The sequence below is a fragment of the Tachyglossus aculeatus genome, chromosome 5, assembly GCF_015852505.1.
Source record: "Tachyglossus aculeatus isolate mTacAcu1 chromosome 5, mTacAcu1.pri, whole genome shotgun sequence".
In the NCBI taxonomy this organism is placed as follows: Eukaryota; Metazoa; Chordata; class Mammalia; order Monotremata; family Tachyglossidae; genus Tachyglossus; species Tachyglossus aculeatus.
Window position 1 is genome coordinate 96906599 of NC_052070.1, and position 22453 is coordinate 96929051.

Sequence of the window (22453 nt, forward strand, 5' to 3'; positions counted from 1 at the left end):
CCCTTCCCCTCCTTCCAGAACAGGAAGGCCAATTGGCAGAAAATGAGAGGAAACTGAAAAGGAAGCCACGATGGTATGAGATCAGATGGAGTAGGAATTCCTTTCTTCGACTCTCTGTGCCAACCACTAGATCCTGCCTCTCTTCCCAAAGGAATGGATAGACATGGTCAAGGACAAATATCCCACCGTTTGGCATTCTTCTTCCCTAGCTGGGCATGCCCCGACGATCCCAGCCCCTCAGCAAGAGCCCAAACTCCAGGAATCACATTAATCAGAAGATCTCTGGTTTGGACCTGGGCCCTGGGTTCAGGACCACATGCCTTCTCAGTCCCAGCCACAAAAGGCCTGGGTGGTGGCCTGAAAACCAGTGCTATTCCTCCTCATCCTAGGGGGTCCTTCTGATGTTGGAAATGATCAGCTGGCTTCGGATGGGCAGCCGCTAGCTTGCCTCGGGAGAGATCCCATTGGAGAGGAAGAATGAGGTCCTCAGGTAGAGCCCGTCCTTCATTGCTCGGATCCTTGTCCGCCCCAGCTCCGTTGAGCCCAACAACCCACTCTGCCCAGAATGCCAGCCACTTTTACTCTGGGACGGGGCTGCCAGCCTCACGAAAGTTCTCAGATCCCCTCCTTCCATTGGCCCAGGGCAGCTCTGACACTCAGCTTAGCGTGTCGGCCCCGAGACCACCTCGGAGATGATCATAATGCTTTCCAGGTCAAGGAGCTGATTTCTTCTTGAGCTTCGTGCGTCCCTCCCCACCCAAGCCCCCAGCCCAGGGGAGCGTGTCCACCTTCCCTTGTGGATGAACGCCACACAGTTATAATACTCAGGTCAATATATATGTGGGTATATATATTCTGGTCACTGTTTTTACACTTGAACAAAGAAAACCACTAGCTCCTGCTCATCCTATTGTCTTTGGCGTCCGCCCCCTTCTGCCCGTGGTGTAACCTGCAGGAGTGTGAGCCACGGAGAACGCCCAGCCCGCCTTTTACGTGGCCCCATCGCACTCCCCGACGGTCAGTTTCAAAGCTCCCTGCTGATGCAAGGTCTTCAGGGCTTTGAATTCTAGAGGCATTGTGTGGGGGCTGGCTTGCGATGTGTAGCCGTACTTGAGGCTGTCATAGTAGTGGTACTTGACGAGCTTCTGGTTCTGGTCTCGGGGAAAGGGCCAGAAGCCATAGAGGTAGATCCTGTTGCAGAAGCGTGTGGCCAGGGTGTACATCAGTAGACCTGTGGTGGGTCTCTTGATGTGCACTCTATTTGTCAGCCAGTACCTGCAGAGGGAGAATGAAAACAAAAGTTCAGTGAGCACATGACCGATGTTACAGGCCCACAGGGGACTTGGCTTCGTGGAACCAGCTTCCACGCCAGGAATGTGAGCTTGAGGCTGTGGAGGACGTCATACTTCTGGGACACAGACTCTAGGAGATCAAGAGTTCATGAAAATTCCAGTGTGTGTTGGCACAATCCTGAATCTGGAAGTCCTCCATCCATTAATCAATCAATCCATGGTATTTATTGAGTGTTTACTGTGTGCAGAACACTGTACCAAGCATTTGGGCGAGTATACTACATTAGAGTTGGCAGACATAGTCCCTGTCCTCAAGAAGCTTATTCTCAACTGTGAGTAATGACGTGGGTGGGAGACAGATTCTTCAGGGTTGTGGGGAGCCCATTTAGGGAATCTCTCCTCAATCAATCATTCAATGGTATTTGAGTCCTTACTGTGTTCAGAGCACTGTACTAAGTCTTGGGAGAGTACCATACAACAGAGTTAGCAGACACGCTCCCTGCCTATGTGAGCTTACAGTCTAGACATTAATATAAATAATGTATAATGTATAGATATGTACATAAGTGCTCTGGGGTTGAGGGTGGAGCAAATACCAAATGCCCAGAAGTCACAGATCCAAATGCATAGGTGATGCAGAAGGATCCTCCTCTCCTCTTCCTCTTCCTTTTCTCTCATCCAGCTCCTCCCTGCCCCTCCTCCTCCAGAGACTCCTAAAGAACTGTAGACGGAACATCCTCACTTTCCATGAAGAATGCCCCAGTGATTCCCTGTCTCCAGAATTCTGAATGCTCCAATGGCAGCTACATTGGGTTGGCCATTCCCAAGGCAAGCAACATGCTCCAGTTTACTATATGGTGCCTCACTCCCTTCTCACTCCCTGCATCCCAGAGATTGGCCAGCTTCTGAGTGGCTGAGGACTTTGTGCCTGCCACAGTGACCCACCAGCACCTTCAAGATCTGGAATTCCCAGGAAAATTCCAGGAAATCACCAACTAAAGCAGGACAAGTTGGGGTGCACAAGAGGGAGATTCAGAGGAATCAAAGGAAGGAGTGAATCTGGCTGCATTGTAAAGTCACTGCCACGGGGGTGGGTGAAGTAGGGTGTGGAGGAGGAGGGAGACCTGGGCCTGTACCTGGAGAGTTATGGAAGCATAGTGTGTACTTGGGGAAAAGAACACTTGTCCAGGAAGGAGGCTCTTTTGACACCCAGGTCCTTTGCCTCACCCCTCCACCTGGAGTCTGGCATGGGGTGAACTGGGGTCTGCAATACAGATGGACTGAGGCCAGGATTAAAAGAAGCAGGGTCCAGGAGTGGGATAATTGGGATCTGAGCTTCTGTGCCCTAGAGTCCAGGGTAAAATGGGATCCTGGTTTTGGAAAGGCAAAGGTTCTTGGTCTGGAATTAAGTGAGAGCCTGGATTCTGATAGTCTCTGCCACATCAAAAACACACATCCACACACATGCATATGGTTTGCTTTGTAGTATCACTCTCCCGATGTGACTTCTGGACTGAGGTTGGAACTGAGGCAGCCAGACCCACTGTCATTCAAACCATTCAAAAGAAAGGGAAGCAGCATGATCTAATGGAAAGAACATGAGCCTGAGAGTCAGAGGACCTGGATTGTAATCCCACCTCTATCACCCGCTGTGTGACCTTGGGCAAGTCTCTGTGCCACAGTTCCCTCATCTGCAAAATGGTAATTAAATATCTGTTCCCCTTCCAACTTAGATTGTGAGCCTATATGGGACAGAATTATCTTGTATCTGCCCCAGCTCTTAGCACGTAAAGAGGACTTAATAAATGACACAATTATTATTATTGTTCAGAGTCTTCAGTTGTACTGCATATTACAAGAGAGAACCTGCATATTACTCTTTTCGACAGCCATAGCTTTAAAGACAATGCTACCCTTTAGGATAGTGGTACCCATTAAAATGGTAATTCCCTCTAGAACAACAGTTTTTGGGGAAATGCTGATGTCTTCCAACACAGAGAGGGAGAGAGAGAGTGTATACGTGTGTGTGTGTGTGTGTGTGTGTGTGTGTGTGTGCATACCTCTGTGCTCAAGTTGGTGGATGAGGTTATTTCTCTGCTTTCCTTTTTTCCTGACTCCTTTAGCCAAGAACAGACAGTGTGCAGTGGGATGGATTCTGCTCCAAATGGAAAAGACCTCCAGGAAGGGCAGACTCCCTCCATTTGATCTTGTCTTTGTTTTCCAGCTGCTATCTCAGCCTGCAGAGATGGTCATCCCCAATGAGGCTCCAGCTGGGGTGCAGCTGGCTTCCCATCCGATGTGGTTTTCACCTGGGCCTGGCAGGGTTATGACAACAGGAAGGCCATGGAATCCACTATTTCAACCACATCAGCTGAACTGCCTTTCTGGTTCCACCCCAAAATGGGAGGAAAATTCTGTTATTTGCTGTTTGATTTTGCACTGATTGCAAAGGCAATATACACATGGAAATGCTTATTGGTCATCAGCCCCTGAATGTCAGGGAAGCAGGGGTTCAAACCTAAAATACCAGGCAGTTCAGTGGTACCTTTATAACAATAAGAGGGGACTCCATTTAAGGATCTGGAAGTATTTCTGTATGTATCAGGAGCCAGGGCAGTTGGATTCTTTTACCCAACAGGCCAAAGCTACTGTAATCTGCTGCCCCCTTCCCTGAAACAATTCAGTCAGTTTCATTCAGGATAAGCTAGTACCAGAGAAATTTTGGCTAAGACACTAAACATTCTGGGTGGCAGGATAAATTCCCTCCATACTCAAATCATAATAATAGCAGTATTTGGTAAGTGCTTGGGTATATACAATTCATTCAGATCAGTCACAGTCCCTGTCCCCACATGGGGCTCACAGTCTAAGGGGGAAGGAGAACAGGTTTTTAATCCCCATTTTACAAATGAGGAAACAGGCACAGAGAAGTGACTTGCCCAAGGTCACATGGCAAGCAAGTGGCAGAGCTGGGATTAGATCCCAAGTCCTTTGACTCCCAGGTCCAAGCCCTTTCCACCAGGCCACACTAATTTCACCCACCTCAGTATAAAGCACCTGTCCACCAAACACTCACAATACTCACACTCCCAAGAACACATATCTAACTAATTAATTAATTATTGTATTTGTTAAGCACTTATAATGTACCAAGTACTGCTCTAAGCACTGAGGTAGATATGTCAATCAGGTTGGAAACATGGGGCTCACAGTCTTAATCCCCATTTTACAGATGAGGTAATGATAATAATGGCATTTATTAAGCACTTACTATGTGCAAAGCACTGTTCTAAGCGCTGGGAACTGAGGCACAGAGAAATGAAGTGAGTTGCCGAAGGTCACACAGTAAACAAGTGGAGGAGTCAGGATTAGAACCCAGGTCCCTCTGACTCCCACAATTCTTTCTGTACAGATCTATGCACAAATGCACCCACATTAAATTACCCAGGTACACTTACACACACACATGCACATATAGGCACAGACTCACACCTGCATACATGCACACACATAGGATGAACTACTGTGAATGCAGTGAGAGTGATTCTCCCAAGGCCCATGAGGACCAATTTCATTTTTCAGGGAGCTTGCCTGCTCCAGGTTGTTTTGGTCTGGGAAAGACAGGGTGTCTTGGGGGCTGCTGCAACTGTAGAGTACCTCCAAAAGCATCCCTGGCTTACATGGTTGGGTACTGGAGCATGCTCAGTGGCAATTTAGGGAACTCCCAATGTACACACTCTTGTTCTCTGGGACACTGGGAAGCAGCCAAGGTAGGTTAGGGCAGAGCAGTGCTCTGCACACAGTAAGCACTTAATAAATATGAATGAATGAATGTTGAAGCACCCTAATCCCATCTTTCCCATATTTTCCCACTCGACTTCTCCCTGAGAGGCCTGGCCCTTGTCTACCCTAGCTTCCATCTTAAAGGGGTGAATCTGTGAGGATCCCATTCTCATTTCTGGTAAAGTTGTATGTTTTCAACACCTACTGAGTGTAGAGCACTATGATAAGCACTTAATATGGTCGATGGGGTGAAGGAGAGGGGATAGAAGCAGCATGGCTCAATGGAAAGAGCACAGGCTTGGGAGTCAGAGGTCACAAGTTCTAATCCTGTCTCCGCCACTTGTTGGCTGTGTGACTTTGGGCAAGTTGCTTAACTTCTCTGTGCCTCAGTTACCTCATCTGTAAAATGAGGATTAAGATTGTGAACCCCACGTGGGACAGCCTGATCACCTTATATTCCCCCAGTGCTTAGAACAGTGCTTTGCACATAGTAAGCACTTAACAAATACCACCATTATTATTATTATTATGAGCTAGTCTTAGGTAACAGGGGAAGTAAGGGAGGTTTGTGAGTCAAAGTTTAGATGGCACAGAAATAATAATTATAATATTAATGATGATGATGGTGTTTGTTAAGTGCTTACTATGTGCCAAACTGTTCTAAGTGCTGGAGTAGATACAAGGCAGTCATGTTGTCCCACGTGGGGCTCATAGTCTTAATCCTCATTTTAGGGATAAGGTAACTGAGGCACAGAGAAATTAGTGACTTGCCCAAAGTCACACATCTGACAGGTGGAGGAGCTGGAATTAGAACTCATGACCTCTGACTCCCAAGCCTGTGCTCCTTCCACTAAGCCACGCTGTTGGAGAGGTACAATAATAATAATAATTATGGTATTTGTTAAGCACTTACTATGTGCCAAGCACTGTTCTAAGTGCTGGGGTAGATACAAGGTAATCGGGCTGTCCTTTGTGGGGCTCACAGTCTTAATCCCCATTTTACAGATGAGGGAACTGAGGCTCAGAGAAGTTAAGTGACTTGCCCAAAGTCACACAGCTGATAAGTGGTAGAACAAGGATTAGAACCCATGACCTCTGACTCCCAAGCCCGCGGTCTTTCCACTAAGCCATCCTGCTTCTCTAGGGAGGATATAATCAGGACATGGTGTAGTGGATAGAGCACGAGCCTGGGAGTCAAAAGGTCATGGATTCTAATCCTGGCTCTGCCATTTGTCTGCTGTGTGACCTTGAACAAGTCACTTCACTTCTCTGTGCCTCAGTTTCCTCATCTATAAAATGAGGATTAAGACTTTGAGCCCCATGTGGGACATGGACTGTGTCCAACCTGATTAGCTTGTAACTACTACAGTGCTTAGAACAGTGCCTGGCACATAGTAAGTGCTTAACATATACCATTAAAAGAATAGGAAGAGTCAATAAAAGAAATTGAGAAGAATCAGCCCCAGGCCCCATCTCCAAATTTTTGTACCATTTTGAACCATTTCTCAAATTCTTTCACTCTTTCTCCTCGTCCAGTAATCAACTTGGACACACACTCAATCTCATCACCTCTAGTTACTGTACAATTTCTACCCTCAATAACTCTGTAATCCCTCTATCTGACCACAAACTTCTCCCTGCAAATCTGTCCTGTTCCCCCCAACAGAACCCTTCGATCTTTTGATCCCACCCTTCTTCCTTCCCTGACCACTAGTTTCAAATATTTGCTCTCCAAGCACTCAAGAGAGTACAATACAGCAGAGTTGGTAGTTGCCTAAGTACCAAGTCGCCTCTAGACCAAATGACAGATCCAGTCAGAGGGCAAGGCCCCTCCTATCTCATCACTTCCTTCACAAGTAAACAAGAACTCCTGAGCGATGTCTGACAAGGACACAGGGTACAGTTTAATGAGCAGCTTGTAATAGAAGCTGGATGAGTTATGCAGAACAAATCACTCTCTATTTCCTCTTTATCTCTTTGGTTGCTGTGGCCAATTTTGAGAATGTGTCCGTGGCTGGTGCAGATACAGTTTCTCTCCTTGGGATAACAGCTGGAGACTGAAACAAAAAACTAATTAATTTTTCCTCCCTATATGATGTTGGCTGGGTGTAACCAGGCTGTTGTGTTGATGATGCACCTTTAATGTCCCAGGCTCCAAATTTTAATTAGAAGTAAGGTAATCTCAAAGAAGGCAGTAACTATTTTTCAAATTGGCTCCACCCATCACCATTACCATTAAACACAGGGTTTTACAAACATAGACAGCAATAACCGAAGTAAACAGAGTTTCAGAAACGTGTTTCCTCCCTTCTGTCTGGGAACACTGCTTGCTGTGTACAAAGCAGTGGGTAATCCTCTTTGGCAGTAATGTCAGTTTCTGGAGTGCTTCTCTTCAAGAAGGCTAGACTGATCCCCACTAGACTGATCCCCACGTCACAAGTAAGGGGCAAGTGTCGGGAAACTGAGACACAAAGAAGTGCTATCCTAGTCTAGGATCAAGCAGCCGACCAATTACAAAACTGGAAATAGGAAGCTGATAATACTTTATGTCAATCCTGAGTTGTATTCATTGGTTCATCGCAGGGTCAGACTACTTAGGTAAAATCAGGGTGTTTGACCTTCCAAAGTAGTCTTTGGAAGGCCAAATGACTTAGATTAGCACATTTTGGACACATATTCAGGAGGACCAATTCTCTGGAGAAGACATTAATGCTAGGAAAAGTCCAGGGAAAGCGTGAAATAGGCAGACCAGCAGCTAGATGGATAGAAACTGTAACAGCGGTAACAGAAGAACCATTAGTGAGTTTACAGATTATGGCAGAAGACAGGAACTTCTGGAGAAAATATACCCATAGAGTCACTATGAGTCAGAAACGACTCGGCAACACTTGACAATAATAGTGACGAGAGCATGGGTCTGGGAGTCAGATGGATCTGGGTTCTAATCCTGTTCCTCCACCTGTCTGCCGTGTGATCTTGGACAAATCACTTTACTTCCCTGTGCCTCAGTTCTCTCATCTGTAAAATGGAGATTAAGACTGAGAATTCTATGTGGGACAGGGACTGTGTCCAATCCAATTATCTTGTATCTAACCCAGTGCCTGGCACATAGTAAGCACTTAACAAATATTATTATTATTATTATTATTATTATTATTATTATTATTATTATTATTACTTGTGGTCCAAGTAGGCCACTATTGCTTGGCCTGGTGGCTGGGCCCCTGCAGCCCTGCCCTGGCCTGGTTCATCTGGACTCTGGCCCACTAACAAGCCTGGCTCTGCGTTCCTCTGCTGGAGTCTGGCTGACCCCTACTGGCTCCTCTCCATGGCCTGGCTCCTACTTCTCCTGCTGCTCCATGCCCTGGGCCCAGGCATGCAGCCACTTCTCCACTGCAGACTCAGCTGCCACTGAGGGCCACGTTGAGTAGCAGGGAAAGCAGCGGGGCCTAGTGGAAAGTTGGGAGATCTGGGTTATAATCCCACCTCTGCCACTTGCCTGCACTGTGACCTTGGGCAAGTCACTTAACTTCTCTGTGCCTCATTTCCTCACTTGTAAAATAGGGATTCAATACCACTAGACTGTGAGCTCCACGTGGGACAGGGAATGTGTCCACCTTGATTATCAGGTATCAGTGAACTCAGAGTTTTGTCTAAAGTAAGTACTTTACCATAATTATTAGTGTTATTCAACTGTGCTTTTTACTTCCCTGGTGAGTACTACCTTTTGATGTGATGGGCTTATTTACCCAATCCCACTCCTCAGGTTCTAGAGAGCTGATTTTGCTCTCTGACAAAGTTTCCTATGGATGAAAAAGTGGATTCGGATGGATCTAAAGGGTGTGAGGTGAGATCAAGAGGGTAGCAGCGTGGAAGGGGGTGAGAAAAATGAAGGAAGGGGGTGGCAAGGAATGACGATGAGAGGTGGGGAGAGTTGAAGGATGGAGTGAGGAAGTATGATAGAAGGAGAGTGGGATGTTGGGAGAAAGAACAGGAGGCTGAGGAGAAGAAGAGAGTGGCAAGTGGTGGAAAGAACTGGGAATCAGCCTGGACCCCTTGAAGCTGTGCCTCCCCAAGTAGGACCCGCCCCTCTGCATGTTTTCCAGGCCTCTTCCAAGGAGGGAATCGATCCCGGAATCCTGCTGGGCCTTGGCTTGGTGATATCAGGCCACTGAAGGCTGAGTTCCTCTCTCCTCCCAACCCAGCGAGGAGAACCTACAGGATGTGTGGATGTACTAGTGAAAAGAGCAAAGGTCTCGGGGTCAGAGGACCTAGTTTCGAATTCTAACTCTGCCACTTGCCTGCTGGGTGACTTCAGGGAAGTCAGTCAATCAAACAATCAATCAGTGGTATTTACTGAGCACTTTATTGAACGCATGGCACTGAATTAAGCATTTGGGAGAGTAAATACAAATAGAGTTGGTAGACTTGATCCCCACCCCGTGGAGTTTAGAATCTAGAAGTGGGGCTGGGGCAGATTTTAAAATAAATTATGGAGCGGGGAAGCCACAGAGTACAAGGATATAATAATGATGATGGCATTTGTTAAGCGCTTACTATGTGTGAAGCGATATGTACGTTGTGATGTGAGGGATGGGGTATCAAAGTGCTTAGGCAAGTCTCACTCTCCTCATTTGTTATATGGGGATAAAACAACTGTTCTCCCTCCCTCTCAAACTATAAATGCCATGGCGTAGTGGATAGAGCACGAGCCTGGGAGTCAGAAGGTCATGGGTTCTAATCCCAACTCTGCCACTCGTCTGCTGTGTGACCTTGGGTAAATTACTTCACTTTTCTGTGCCTCAGTTCCCTCATCTGTAAAATGGGGATTGAGAATGTGATCCCCACGTGGGACAGGGACTGTGTTCAACCTAACTGTCCTTTATCTACCCCAGTTCTCAATACAGTACTTGGCACAGGAAGTGCTTTACAAATACCGTAATGATAATAATAATAGTGATGATGATAATTGTATTATTGTTATAATTATTAAGAGGCTGCTCCAGGCTCACTCACTCTCCAGCAAGCCCAACCGTCAGCAGCAGCAAAAGTTACAAAGTTAAAAAGTTTAAAACAGAACTGAGACGAGAGCCCAGTGAAGAACGCCTTTCTCCTGAGAGGGGAGCTCGGGTAGGTGTGTCAACAGGACCTACGAGATATTAATAGCTGAGAAAGACAAATCAGGACTTTATATATTTAAGGTTGCTGTCGTTAATAATATACTAACTTATGGCTTTTATTTATGACAGTAAAGTCACAGTTTGGGAAATGCCCATTCTCCTATCTGGCCACCCCATTATCTGCTCGATTGTTCTTAGTTCCCCCAAGGTGTGTGCGCTGTTTGTTGTTGTTGTCTTATGCTGCGAGTTGTGTCTGACCCATAGTGACAGCATAGACACATCTATCCCAGAAAACCCCACTTCCAACTGCAATCAGCCTGGTAATGTATCCGTAGAGTTTTCTTGGTAAAAATATTGAAGTGGTTTACCATTGCCTCCTTCCGGTGCGCTGTTTAGGGATGGATAAAAATTGCTTCTTCAAACACCTTGCCCCCTCCCACCTCATTCCGTTACACTCCTATTACTCCCCAGCCCACACAATTTACTCCTCTATTGCCATCCTACTCACTATACCTCGATCTCATCTATCTCGCCACTGACCTCTCAACCACATCCTGCCTCTGGCCTGGAACGCCCTCCCCTTTCATATCTGACAGACAATCACTCTTCCCTGCTTCAAAGGCTTATCGAAGGCACTTCTCCTCCAAGAGGCCTTTTCTAACTAAGCCCTCATTTCCTTTTCTCCCACTCCCTTCTGATTTACTTCCTTTACTGACTCCCACCCTCAGCCCCTCAGCACTTACGTAACTATCCATAATTTTAAAATTTATATTGATGTCTGTCTCCCCCTTTAGACTGTAAGCTCATTGTGGGCAGGAAATGTATTGTTGTGTTGAACTCTTCCAAATGCTTAGTACGGTGTTCTGCACACAGTAAGTTCTCAGTAAATATGACAAATTAATTGCTTCCTGCAGAGCGGCTCCAGAGTTTCATCATGTAAATAGATGTTGCAGGAGTCTTCTCCTGGCAGCCTGGGAGAATACCCCCATCTCATTTCCGAACATGATAACGAGTGTGTATATGTATATACACACATATATACACACACACACACATATATATATATACACATTATATATATCATAAAACATTCTCTTCGTGATGATGATGATTAAGACTGCTAAAAATCCATTTCGCAGCATTGGGATAATTCCACCCTCCTTTCTGAACAGAGTTTCTCAGAGACTAGGGAAAGCAAGTGGCTATAAGTTAATGAACTCTAGGGTCTCAGGATAGGGTAAGGAGCTGTTTTCTGAATTCAATCCATCAGTGGTATTTATTGGGTGCTTACTGAGTTCAGAGCACTGTAAGAAGCATGAGAGAAGGTACAGTACAATCGAGTTCATAGTTATGATCCTTGGCCTCGAGGATTTTATAATCCAATGGGGGAAGTAGATGTTAAATTACAGAAGAGGGAAGCAGCAGAGTATAAGGGGATGCACCATAAGGCCTGTGGGGCTGGGGGTTGGGTGAGTTTTAGGCTAGGGGTTGGGTGAGTTTTAAAGTGCTTAAGGGGCCCAAGTAGGCAACACAGAAAGGAGGGTGAATAGGGTGGGGAGATAAGGGGATAGTCGAGGAGATCTTCTTGGAGGAGAAATGATTTTAGTAGGATTTTGAAGATGGCAAGGGTGATGGTCTGTTGGGAGTCCCAGGCAGGAGGGAGGGTGTAAGCAAAGAGCGGAAGGCGAGAGAGAGGAGATCGAGGTACAGTGTTGTAGGTTGGTGTTGAGGAGCAAAGTGTATGGACTGTGGGTTGTAGGGGGAGAGGGGCAAGGGTAGTGAGAATCCATTCTGGTTTTACCACCCCTAATTTTCAGAACCGCCATACTGGGTTAAATCCTACTCTCTGAAGGGGCATTGAGAGAAAACAGAGGAGCACCATATGTGCAGTCCACTGTATGTGATAATAATAATTATTATGGTATTTGTTAAGTGTTTACTATGCGCCAGGCACTGATCTAAGTGCTGGGGCAGCTAGAAGATAATAGGGTTGGTCACAGTCCCTGTCCCACATGGGGCTCACAGTCTTAACCCTCGTTTTACAGAGGAGGGAACTGAGGCACAGAGAAGTGAAGTGACTTGCCCAAAGTCACACAGCAGACAAGTGGCAGAGCCGGGATTAGAACCAATGACCTTCTGACTCCCACCACCATACTCTATCCACTAGGCCATGCTGCTTCTCATAATCTCCAGTGGCTACCAGTCAACCTATGCATCAGGCAAAAACTCCTCACTCTCGGCTTCAAGGCTCTCCATCACCTCGCCCCCTCCTGCCTCACCTCCCTTCTTTCCTTCTACAGCCCAGCCCACACCCTCCGCTCCTCTGCCGCTAACCTCCTCACTGTGCCTCGTTCTCTCTTGTCCCGCCATCGACACCCAGCCCACGTCCTCCCCTTAGCCTGGAATGCCCTCCCTCCGCACATCCGCCAAGCTAGCTCTCTTCCTCCCTTCAAAGCCATACTGAGAGCTCACCTCCTCCAGGAGGCCTTCCCAGACTGAGCCCCCTCCTTCCTCTCCCCCTCCCCATCTCCCCTGCCCTACCTCCTTCCCCTCCCCTCAGCATCTGTATATATGTTTGTACAGATGTATTACTTTATTTATTTTACTTGTACATATTTACTATTCTATTTATTTTATTTTGTTAATATGTTTTGTTTTGTTGTCTGTCTCCCCCTTCTAGACTGTGAGCCCATTGTTGGGTAGGGACCGTCTCTATATGTTGTGAACTTGTACTTCCCAAGCGCTTCGTACAGTGCTCTGCACACAGTAAGCGCTCAATAAATATGATTGAATGAATGAACACATTGTAAGCTCGTCCTCTAGACAGTAAGCTCATTGTGGACAGGGAAAGGGTCTGCTGATTGTACTCTCCCAAGTGCTTAGAACAGTGCTCTGCACCCAGTAAGCACTCAATAAATATGAGTGACTGACTGATCACAGGGCTAGGGGCTTGAGTCACTGTTGAGAGATCCTCTAGACTGTAAGCTCGTTGTGGGCAGGGAATGTGTCTATCAACTCTGTTACAGTATACTCTCCCAAGTGTGTAGTACAGTGCTCTGCACACAGTAAGCTCTTAATAAATATGATTGATTGATTGAGCAAGACACCCCAGAGGGGAATTAAAAGGGGCCACCTCCCGCTGAGCCTGGAAGGTTATAGGTTCAAAACAAGCAAGAAGAAAAACTTTCACATAGTGAGCGTCAAGCACGTGTAGGGTATTTGTGCCCAGTGGAAACTGGGCAGGTAGAAAATATCACTAGCTTCAAGAAGGGCTTGATCAAATGATTATGGTACTTATTAAGCTCTTACTATGTGTAAAGCCCTCTACTAAGTGATGGGGTAGATAATAGATAATGAGATTGGACACAGTCCCTGTCCCACACAGGGCTCACAGTCTCTGTAGGAAGGAGACGTATCTAATTCTTATTTTAAAGATGAGGGAACTGAGGCTTAGAAGAGTTAAGTGACTTGCCCAAGGTCACCCAGTAGATAAGCATCTGCATTGCTTCCAATTGGTTGACTGATTTGATTAACTTGCTCAAGGTCACTCAGCAGGTAAGTGGTGGAACTAAGATGAGAACACACATCTCCTGATTTCAAGTCCCTCACTTTTTCCACTAGCAAGGGAATTCAGGTCCCTGGGACTGCTGGCAGAGGGGGTCCCAGCACAGGATCCCGTCCTCTCCCTGTGCTCATTCTCCTGTTTGGCAGCTGATTGGAATCCTTTGCCCTTAACAGGACAGCAGGTCCCTGACTCCTAGCCAGCTGTTCCTGCATCAGGCTGATAAGACGCTGAGGCACATCAAGGACACCTTTGATTAATGCTTATTCAGTGTCCTGGATGAGGCATGTGGATGCGTGAGGGGAGGGGGGTCTTACAAAGCATCAGTTCAACTTCCGGGGCTATTCACTGGCCACTGGGAGCCGTTCAGTGGCCACTGGTTTGCATTGTTCCTAGTCTGCTAGTGGAGGATGATGCTGCAGAGAGACATGGGATTGAGACATGTGATGCCAGAGTTGAGCTTTCCTGGCCAAAGGAGGATTTTTCTAATAATAATAATAATAAAAATAACGATGGCATTTGTTAAGCACTTACTACATGCCAAGCACTGTTCTATGCACTGGGGTAGATATAAGATAATCAGGTGTCCCACGTGGAGCTCAGAGTCTTAATCCCCATTTTACAGATGAGGTAACCAAGGAACAGAGAGATTGTGTCTTGCCCAAGGTCACACAGCAGACAAGTGGCAGAGCCAGGATTAGAACCCACATCCCCTGACTCCCAAGCCCATGCTCTTACCACTAAGCCCTTCTGTGGCTGGAATGGAGTGATGTCAACTCAGACCCAGCTGCTTCTGGCACTGCCACCCTTCCCATCCTCTCACTCCAATCTGGCCTATCTCTGAAGCTTCCACCCCCTTTCCTTCTGATTTCCCCTCCCTGCTTCCAGACATGGTGGATGTTTGGAGCCCTTGTGAGAGAGGTCAGAGACATAGCTCTCCTCAGCACTGAGTGATGCCATCTCCACCCACCCTCCCATCCTCATCCTCCAAGAGGGATTACTGTATCAGCCTCTTTGCTGACCTCCCAGCCTCCTGTCTCTCCCCACGCCAATCCATACTTCACTCTGCTGCCCACATCATTTTTCTGCAAAAAAGTTCATTCATTCATTCATTCATTCATTCAATCGTATTTATTGAGCACCTACTGTGTTCAGAGCACTGTACTAAGCGCTTGGGAAGTACAAGTTGGCAACATATAGAGACGGTCCCTACCCAACAGCAGGCTCACAGTCTAGAAGGGGGAGACAGACAACAAAACAAAACATATTAACAAAACAAAATAGATAGAATAAATATGTACAAATAAAATAGAGTAATAAATACGTACAAACATATATACATATATACAGGTGCTGTGGGGAGGGGAAGGAGGTAAGGTCAGGGGGATGGAGAGGGGGAGGAGGGGGAGAGGAAGGAGGGGGCTCAGTCTGGGAAGGCCTCCTGGAGTTCATGTTCATGTCACATTTCCCCTCTCCTCAAGAAACTCCAGTGGTTGCCCATCCACCTCTGCATCAAACAGAAACTCATCACCATTGGCTTTAAAGTACTCAACCACCTTGCCCCCTCCTAGCTCACCTTGTGAGCTACAACCCAGGCTGCACACTTTGCTCCTCTAATGCTAACCTTCTCACTGTACCTTGTTCTCGTCTATCTTACTGCCGACCTTTCATCCACATCCTGCCTCTGGCCTGAATTCCTTCCCTCTTGGTATCCTCTAGGCAATTGCTCTCCCCCACTTCAAAGCCTTATTGAAGTCACATCTCCACCAAGAGGCTTTCCCTAACTGAGCCCTCTTTTCCTTTTCTTCAACTTCCTTCTGTGTCACCCTGACTTGCTCCTTTTATTCATCTCCCCCCTCCAACCTCACAGCACTTATGTTCATATCCCTAATTTATTTATTTATATTAATATTGTCTCCCCTTCTAGACTGCAAGCTTGTTGCGGGCAGGGAATCTCTGTTATACTCTCCCAAGCGCTTAGTACAATGCTCTGCCCACAGTAAGTGCTCAATGAATACGATTGACTGACTCCACTCCCAGCTGGGGGGATGTATCCCAAGCCCTTGGCATAGGATCTCATCCCTCTGGCAATCCCCCACCCCTGGCCTTTGGTGGGCCCCCGAGGCCTGAGCAGGAGTTGCTGGAGAACCATGTGTCTCAACACGAATATCCCAACTCCTCCGGGTACTGGAGACCTGACTGTCTCACCTCTTGTACAAGCAAACAACCCCCCGGGTACCACCAGCCCCGAGGTGGGCCACAGAAGGAATTCGGATCTGACTCAAACAAAACATCACCCTGCACATGCCCCCTCTCTTCCAGGAGGGAGGACTGGGGAGAGCCAAACGGGCAGTGAGTGAAAAGGTGAGACTGTTGCTTTACTCACTCACTCAGAGTATTTATTGGGTGTTTACTGTGTGCAGAACATTGTTCTAAGTGCTTGAGAGAGCACACTATAGCAATATAACAGACACATTTGCTGCCCACATTGAGCTTACAGTCTAAAGGGGGAGAAAGACACACTCCTTGAGTAACCAGAACTCCCCAAATCCCTCACACTGCTCTTCCATCTCACTTTCTGAAGGCACCCCGTTCTCTGATGGCCGTCCCTGGGTTCAGTCCAGCTCAGGCCCCAAACAATCCATGACTATTCTGGGAGAGTCAGCATTACACCACAGGCGGCGGGTTTTGATCTTCATCGAGGATGACCAAGGTGGCACGACTTGGATTCCCTACCCTACAGACAGCCGGAGACCCTGACCTGGGTTCTCTCCACCATTCCAACCTGCTTTTTCCCTAGAAGATCCTCCCTTTAATGGGGACATGGCCAGGAACCACACTCAGAAACTATGGAGTCATCAAATAACTGCACTTCACATGCTCTTATGCCTATTTTCTTTTCCCCTTAAGTAGTCCCAGGGTGGGAGTGAGATCCAGCAGCTGCTCTTGAACACACTCTTTCCTGCAAACATGAAAGGTAATATCACTGGTTACTACTGTATGTACTCTAGTACTGTGCTCCTATACTACAGTGTAGTCCCTCATTGGTTGCTACTCCCCTTAGACCCTGACTGTCTGTCCAGGGTACACAGCTGAGCCAACCAGTTCAGGCGGAAACAAGAGATCTGAGCCTCCTTTTATTATGGTATTTGTGAAGCACTTACTATGTGCCAGGGACCATACTAAGAGCTGGGGTAGATACAAGCTAATCAGGTTGCACACACTCCATGTCCCGCATGGGGCTCACCATCTTAATTCCCATTTTACAGATGAGGTAACTGAAGCACAGAAAGTGAAGTGACTTGCTCAGGGTCACACAGCATATGAGTGGCAGAGGCAGAATTAGAACCCAGGTTCTCTGACTCCCAGGCCCATAATAGATAGAAAGATAGATAGATAGATCGATAGATAGATGATAGATAGATAGATATAGATAGATAATGTCAATCCACTAGACCACAATGCTTCTCCTTCTTTTCCTCCTGATCTTTTTCCTCTTAAAGAAGGCAGAGAAGCCCCTCTTTTTTCCCTGGAACAGTTCCTGATGTGGGAGGGATTATTAGAAACCTGTTGTTCAAAGGGCTTATTCCAGGGGCTCAGTGCTATTCTGGAGAATCAAATAAGTCAATTGGAGCTGGAAACATCCCAGCAGAGGGGTTACTTAGCCCTGTTTTCCCTGTGGGCTTCCATTCTTCCTCTTTTATCTACCTTGGCCAAGAAGAATGTCTCATTCAGTTGTCGCCTGCCAGGCAGGGTCAGTTAGGCTGTACACAGTTGCAGCCAGGGAAATGCCCATCCCTAGGGCTGTGATGGGTGACTCCATGACAAAGTATGATAAGCGAAGCTGGGAGGCTGGAAGAGGGACAGGATCGGGGGGGGTGGTGGTGGTGTCCAACCTGATTATTTTTCCTCCCAGCGTTTAGTGCAGTGCTTGGCACATTATAAATGCTTAACAAATCCTATTATAATTGATATCATTATTGTTATTATTATTATTATTCCTTCAGAACTTTTTCATTCCTACTCCCAAACTAATAGCTTCCAACAAGGCTGCTCTGAGAGTGCGGGCTGGTTTCCTTGGGATCTAAATTGGGTGTACTCCCCTACGATTATGCGGCTGGAAATGTCAGGAATTTCAGGATAAATTTGGATAGATCCATGAGTGAAGGGTTGACTCCAAGATCCTAGAGGAATAGAGAGGGTAAAGTTAGGGATGCTAGATGGCCCATTCCTAATCAGAGGGCAACACCTTGTCACTGTTCCTTCGAGTATTCAAGGCTCCCTGCAAGTAGCGTCAGGAGTCCTATCCTGGGCTAATAATAATAATTATAGTATGTGTTATCAATAATAATAACGGTATTTGTTAAGCGCTTATGATATGCCAAGCACTGTTCTAAGCACTAGGGTAGATTCAAGATTGTCAGGTTGTCCCACTTGGGGGCTCACAGTCTTAATCCCCATTTTACAGATGAGGTAACTAAGGCACAGAGAAGTTAAGTGACTTGCCGAAGGTCACACAGCAGACAAGTGGTGGAGCTGGGATTAGAACTCCATGTCCTCTGACTCCCAACCGCTAAGCTCTGCTGCTTCTCAAGTTAAGCGCTCACGATGGTTCCAAGCCCCCTCTCAGGAACACACCTGGAGAGTTTCCAGTACTCTACCAGTCTCAGCTTTGGGAGGAAGAGTCAAGCAGAGACATACCCATTCCATTCCTAGCAAGTGGAAGGCAATCTGCTACAAGTCAGAACAAGTCAGAACTCACCTGTGCTGGGCAGCAGCAGCATGGGAAAGAATCAAGGGAAGAGACTCAAGTTTACTGTGCAGAAGAAGGCAATGAGAAACCACTTCTGCATTTTTACCAAGAAAACTCTAGAGATACACCACCAGAATGATTGCAGATGGAGAATGAAGTGTTCTAAGAGAGATGTGACCATGGAGTCACTATGGATAGGAGGTGACTGGACGGCATAAGACAAGATGTTCTGAACACCGTTCGAAGTGCTGGGGTAGATACAAGTTAATCGGGTTGGACACAATCCCTGTCCCACCTGGGGCTCACAGTCTTAATCCCCATTTTACAGATGAGGTAACTGAGGCCCAGAGAAGAGAAGTGACTTGTCCAAGGTCACACAGCAGAAATGTGGTGAAGCCGGGATTAGAACCCAAGTCCTTCTGACTCCCAGGCCCATGCTTTATCCACTTAATAACGCTGGTTCTCTGTCAGGTAAGGCTGGGATAACTTCCTCTCGGCTACCCAATCTGGGAACCCAGAGGCCAGCTAGACTGAATGCCGGTGGTGGGTGGAAAGACTGGGTTCCCCCCACCCACCCATAGGCTGAGGTCCCCGCCAACTCCCCCACCTGGACCAGCCCGGTCCAACCTGACCCGCGCAGCCAGGCAGCCTCACCCACGGACGGCGTGCAGCAGGCGCAGTGAGGGGTAGGCCGTGCGCACATTGATGCGGTGCTTAAGGATGAGGTCATTCACCCAATCCACACGCTCCTTGCCGCCCTTGGCCATGAAGGCGGGGATCCAAAGGATGCTGCCGTTGAGGCTTTGGAGGCGCTGGAGCAGCTTCTCCCTCCAGGTCTCATTGACCAGGTCCTCAAAGGCCCGCTGGATGACAGACGGGTTCATGGTCACCAGGTCCGTCTTCAGCCCCACGTCGCGGGAAAATTCTTGGACAGGGGCCAAGTTGCACCTGGGAAAGGAAATTGAAAGGTCAATTCCATCTGCAAAACAGGAAGGCCTCGTCAAACCCTTTTTTTCCTTTGGGTCCCCTCTCTACCTCCTCTTTCTCTTTCTCACTTGCTCACTTTTTTCTTCCTCTCCTCACAGGCCCATCATAATAATGATGGCATTTATTAAGCACCTACTATGTGCAAAGCACTGTTCTAAGCGCTGGGGAGGTTACAAGGTAATCAGGTTGTCCCATGGGGGGCTCACAGTCTTAATCCCCATTTTATAGGTGAGGTAACTGAGGCCCAGAGAAGTTAAGTGACTTGCTCAAAGTCACCCAGCTGACAATTGGTGGAGCCGGAATTTGAAACCATGATGTCTGACTCCAAAGCCCGTGCTCTTTCCACTGAGCCATGCTGCTTCTCAATCATCTTCATCAGTGGTATTTAGTGAGTGTTTATTACCTACAAAGCACTGCACTAAGTGCTCGAGATACTACACTACAACAAAAGTGACAGACAGTGTCCCTGCCCATAATGAGCTTAAAGTCTAGAGGGGGAAACGGACATTAATATATGTAATTTATAACATATAATTTAAAGATATATACCAGGTCTCCAACTATTGGTCATCAAGCCAATGGCAACAGATGAAGAACCTCTCTCATTATCACAATAGAAATAATAATAATCATGGTATTTGCTAAGGGCTCTCTGTGTGCCAAACACTGTACTGAGCACTGGGGTAGATATAAAGTAATCAGGTCAGACAGCCCTGTCCTTCCTGGGGCTTACAGTCTAAATGAGAGGGAGAACATGTATTTTTGTCTCCATTTTAGAGATGAGGAATCCGAAGCATAGAGAAATTGGGGAGATCATTTGACGGTTTCTTCTGTATATTTGAAAGAGGGTAAAATGCTGTAAGACCCATGTAGAAGAACTGGGATTCAAAATCAAGGCTTCTAACTCCCAGACCCATGCTCCTTCTACTAGGCCATGCTGCTTTGTCATCCAGTCTCATCCAGTTTCAAGGGACTGGGAGCAGGCAGGGAAGTTCTATAGTCCCAAGTGCCTAGTACAGTATCCTACACAAAGAAGGCCCTCAATACTGCTCCAAGGGATTTCACAGAGGTGGGAACTGAGGCACAGAGAAGTGATGTGTCTTGCCCAACGTCACACAGCACATAAATGGCAGACCCCATTCTCTTCTGGGGCCTCTGGAGATGCCAACCAACCCATGTAACTGGCTGGGCTCTGCTCCTCTGTTCTTCCTCCTCCCCTCCCCTCCTCTCTGAGGTCCCTCCTGCCAATCAGAAATGGTTCCTGAATGGGCCTGATTGGCAGTTCCCACTGGAGGCTGGAGACAGCCCTTTATGGAATTTATATTAAAAAAAAATCCCTCAGGCCCAGAAAATCTGTGCCTGAGAACAAAGGAGTGTGTGAGAATGAGAGCTGAACATTCCTGGGATTCTTGGGGGAGGCAGGAATGCTTGGGTGTCTGCTTGGGAGTGGCATGTGCCACTGAATTGCCAGACTGAGGGGTGCCACTGTGGAGCACTCTGGGCTCTTAGCTGTCCCTGCCCGGCACCTCGGGTTCTCCTAAGACTGTGAGCAGGAGTCTGTCCTACACTGCAGGCTGCCGGTAGGTTAGATGGGTTTGCTTCTACTCTCTCTCTTTTTTAATGGCATCTGTTAAGCACTTAACTATGTGCCAGGCACTGTGTAAATTACCAGGGTAGATACAATATAATCAGGTTGGACACAGTCCATACCCCACAAAGGACTTAGAGTCTTAATCCCCATTTTGTGGATTAGGAACTGAGGCCCAGAGCGACTTGCCTAAGGTCACAGAGCAGACAAGTGGCAGATCTGGGATTAGAACCCAGGTCCTTATGACTCCCAGGACCCTGCTCTCATCCACTAGGCCATGCTGCTGCTCTACTCTCCTATTCCAACTATCCAGAACATGTCCAGAACAGAATTTCTCATCTTCCCACCCAAACCCTGTCCTCCCCTTGACTTTTTCATCACTATAGACAGCACCAAGATCCTCCGTGTCTCACAACCCTATAACTTTGACATTATCCTTGACTTGCTGCTCTTATTTAACCCAAATATTCAGTATGTTAAATCAAACCTCGTCGGTTCTACCTCCACAGCATGGATAAAATTGACCTTTCCTCTCCACCCAAACTGTAACCAGGCTGATCCAAGCACATATCCTATCCCTCCTTGACTACTGCCTCAGCCTCCTTGCTGACCTCCCTGTCTCCTCTCTCTCCCTTCTTCTAGTCCATACTTCACTCTATTACCCAGATCATTAGTCTACAAAAACTTCTAGTCCATGTTCCCTACTCCTCAAGACTTCCAGTAGTTGTCCATCCACCTCTTCATCAAACAGAAACTCCTTACTGAAGGCTTTAAAGCACTGAATTCCCTTGCCCCCTCCTCTCTTACCTCACAGATTTCCTCCTACAACCCAGCACATTCACTTCTCTCCTCTTAACATCAACCTACTCACTGAACCTGGATCTCATCTAATTTGCTGCCAATCCCTTGTCCATAAGCACTTAGTACAGTGATCTGCACACAGTAAGCGCTCAATAAATACGACTGACTGAATGAATGAATGTCCTGCCTCTGGCTTGGAACTCCCTCACCCTTCATATCTGACAGATAATCACTCTTATTAAAAGAACATCTCCTCCTAGAGGCCTTCTACAACTAAACCCTCATTTCCCTTACTCCCTCTCCCTTTTGTGTCACCCTTACACTTGGATTTGTACACTTTATTAACCCCACCTTTAGCCCCACAGCACGTATGCACATATTCATAATGTATTTTAATGTCTCTCTTCCCCTCCAGACCGTAAGTTCCCTGAGGACAGGGAATGTGTTTACCAACTCTGTCATACTGAATTCTCCCAAGTGCTTAGTATTGTGCTCTGCATCCTCTAAGCACTCAATAAATGTGATTGATTGATTGATCTATCAGATCCACTGTGTAGGTAGTCTCTT

The 22453-nt window shown here is 47.0% G+C and overlaps 1 protein-coding gene across 1 annotated transcript in view; it reads right to left on the minus strand.

Annotated features, from left to right (window-relative positions):
- Positions 1-769: 769 nt before the first annotated feature.
- The window catches only part of ST8SIA2 (ST8 alpha-N-acetyl-neuraminide alpha-2,8-sialyltransferase 2), an 84100-nt gene continuing 62416 nt past the window's right edge, over positions 770-22453 (minus strand). The window contains exons 5-6 of the mRNA XM_038746949.1: positions 19165-19458; positions 770-1275 (exon numbers count right to left, since the gene is read on the minus strand). Coding sequence (XP_038602877.1) covers positions 990-1275; positions 19165-19458 — 580 coding nt within the window. The 3' untranslated portion in view covers positions 770-989. The remainder of the gene's footprint in view (positions 1276-19164; positions 19459-22453) is intronic.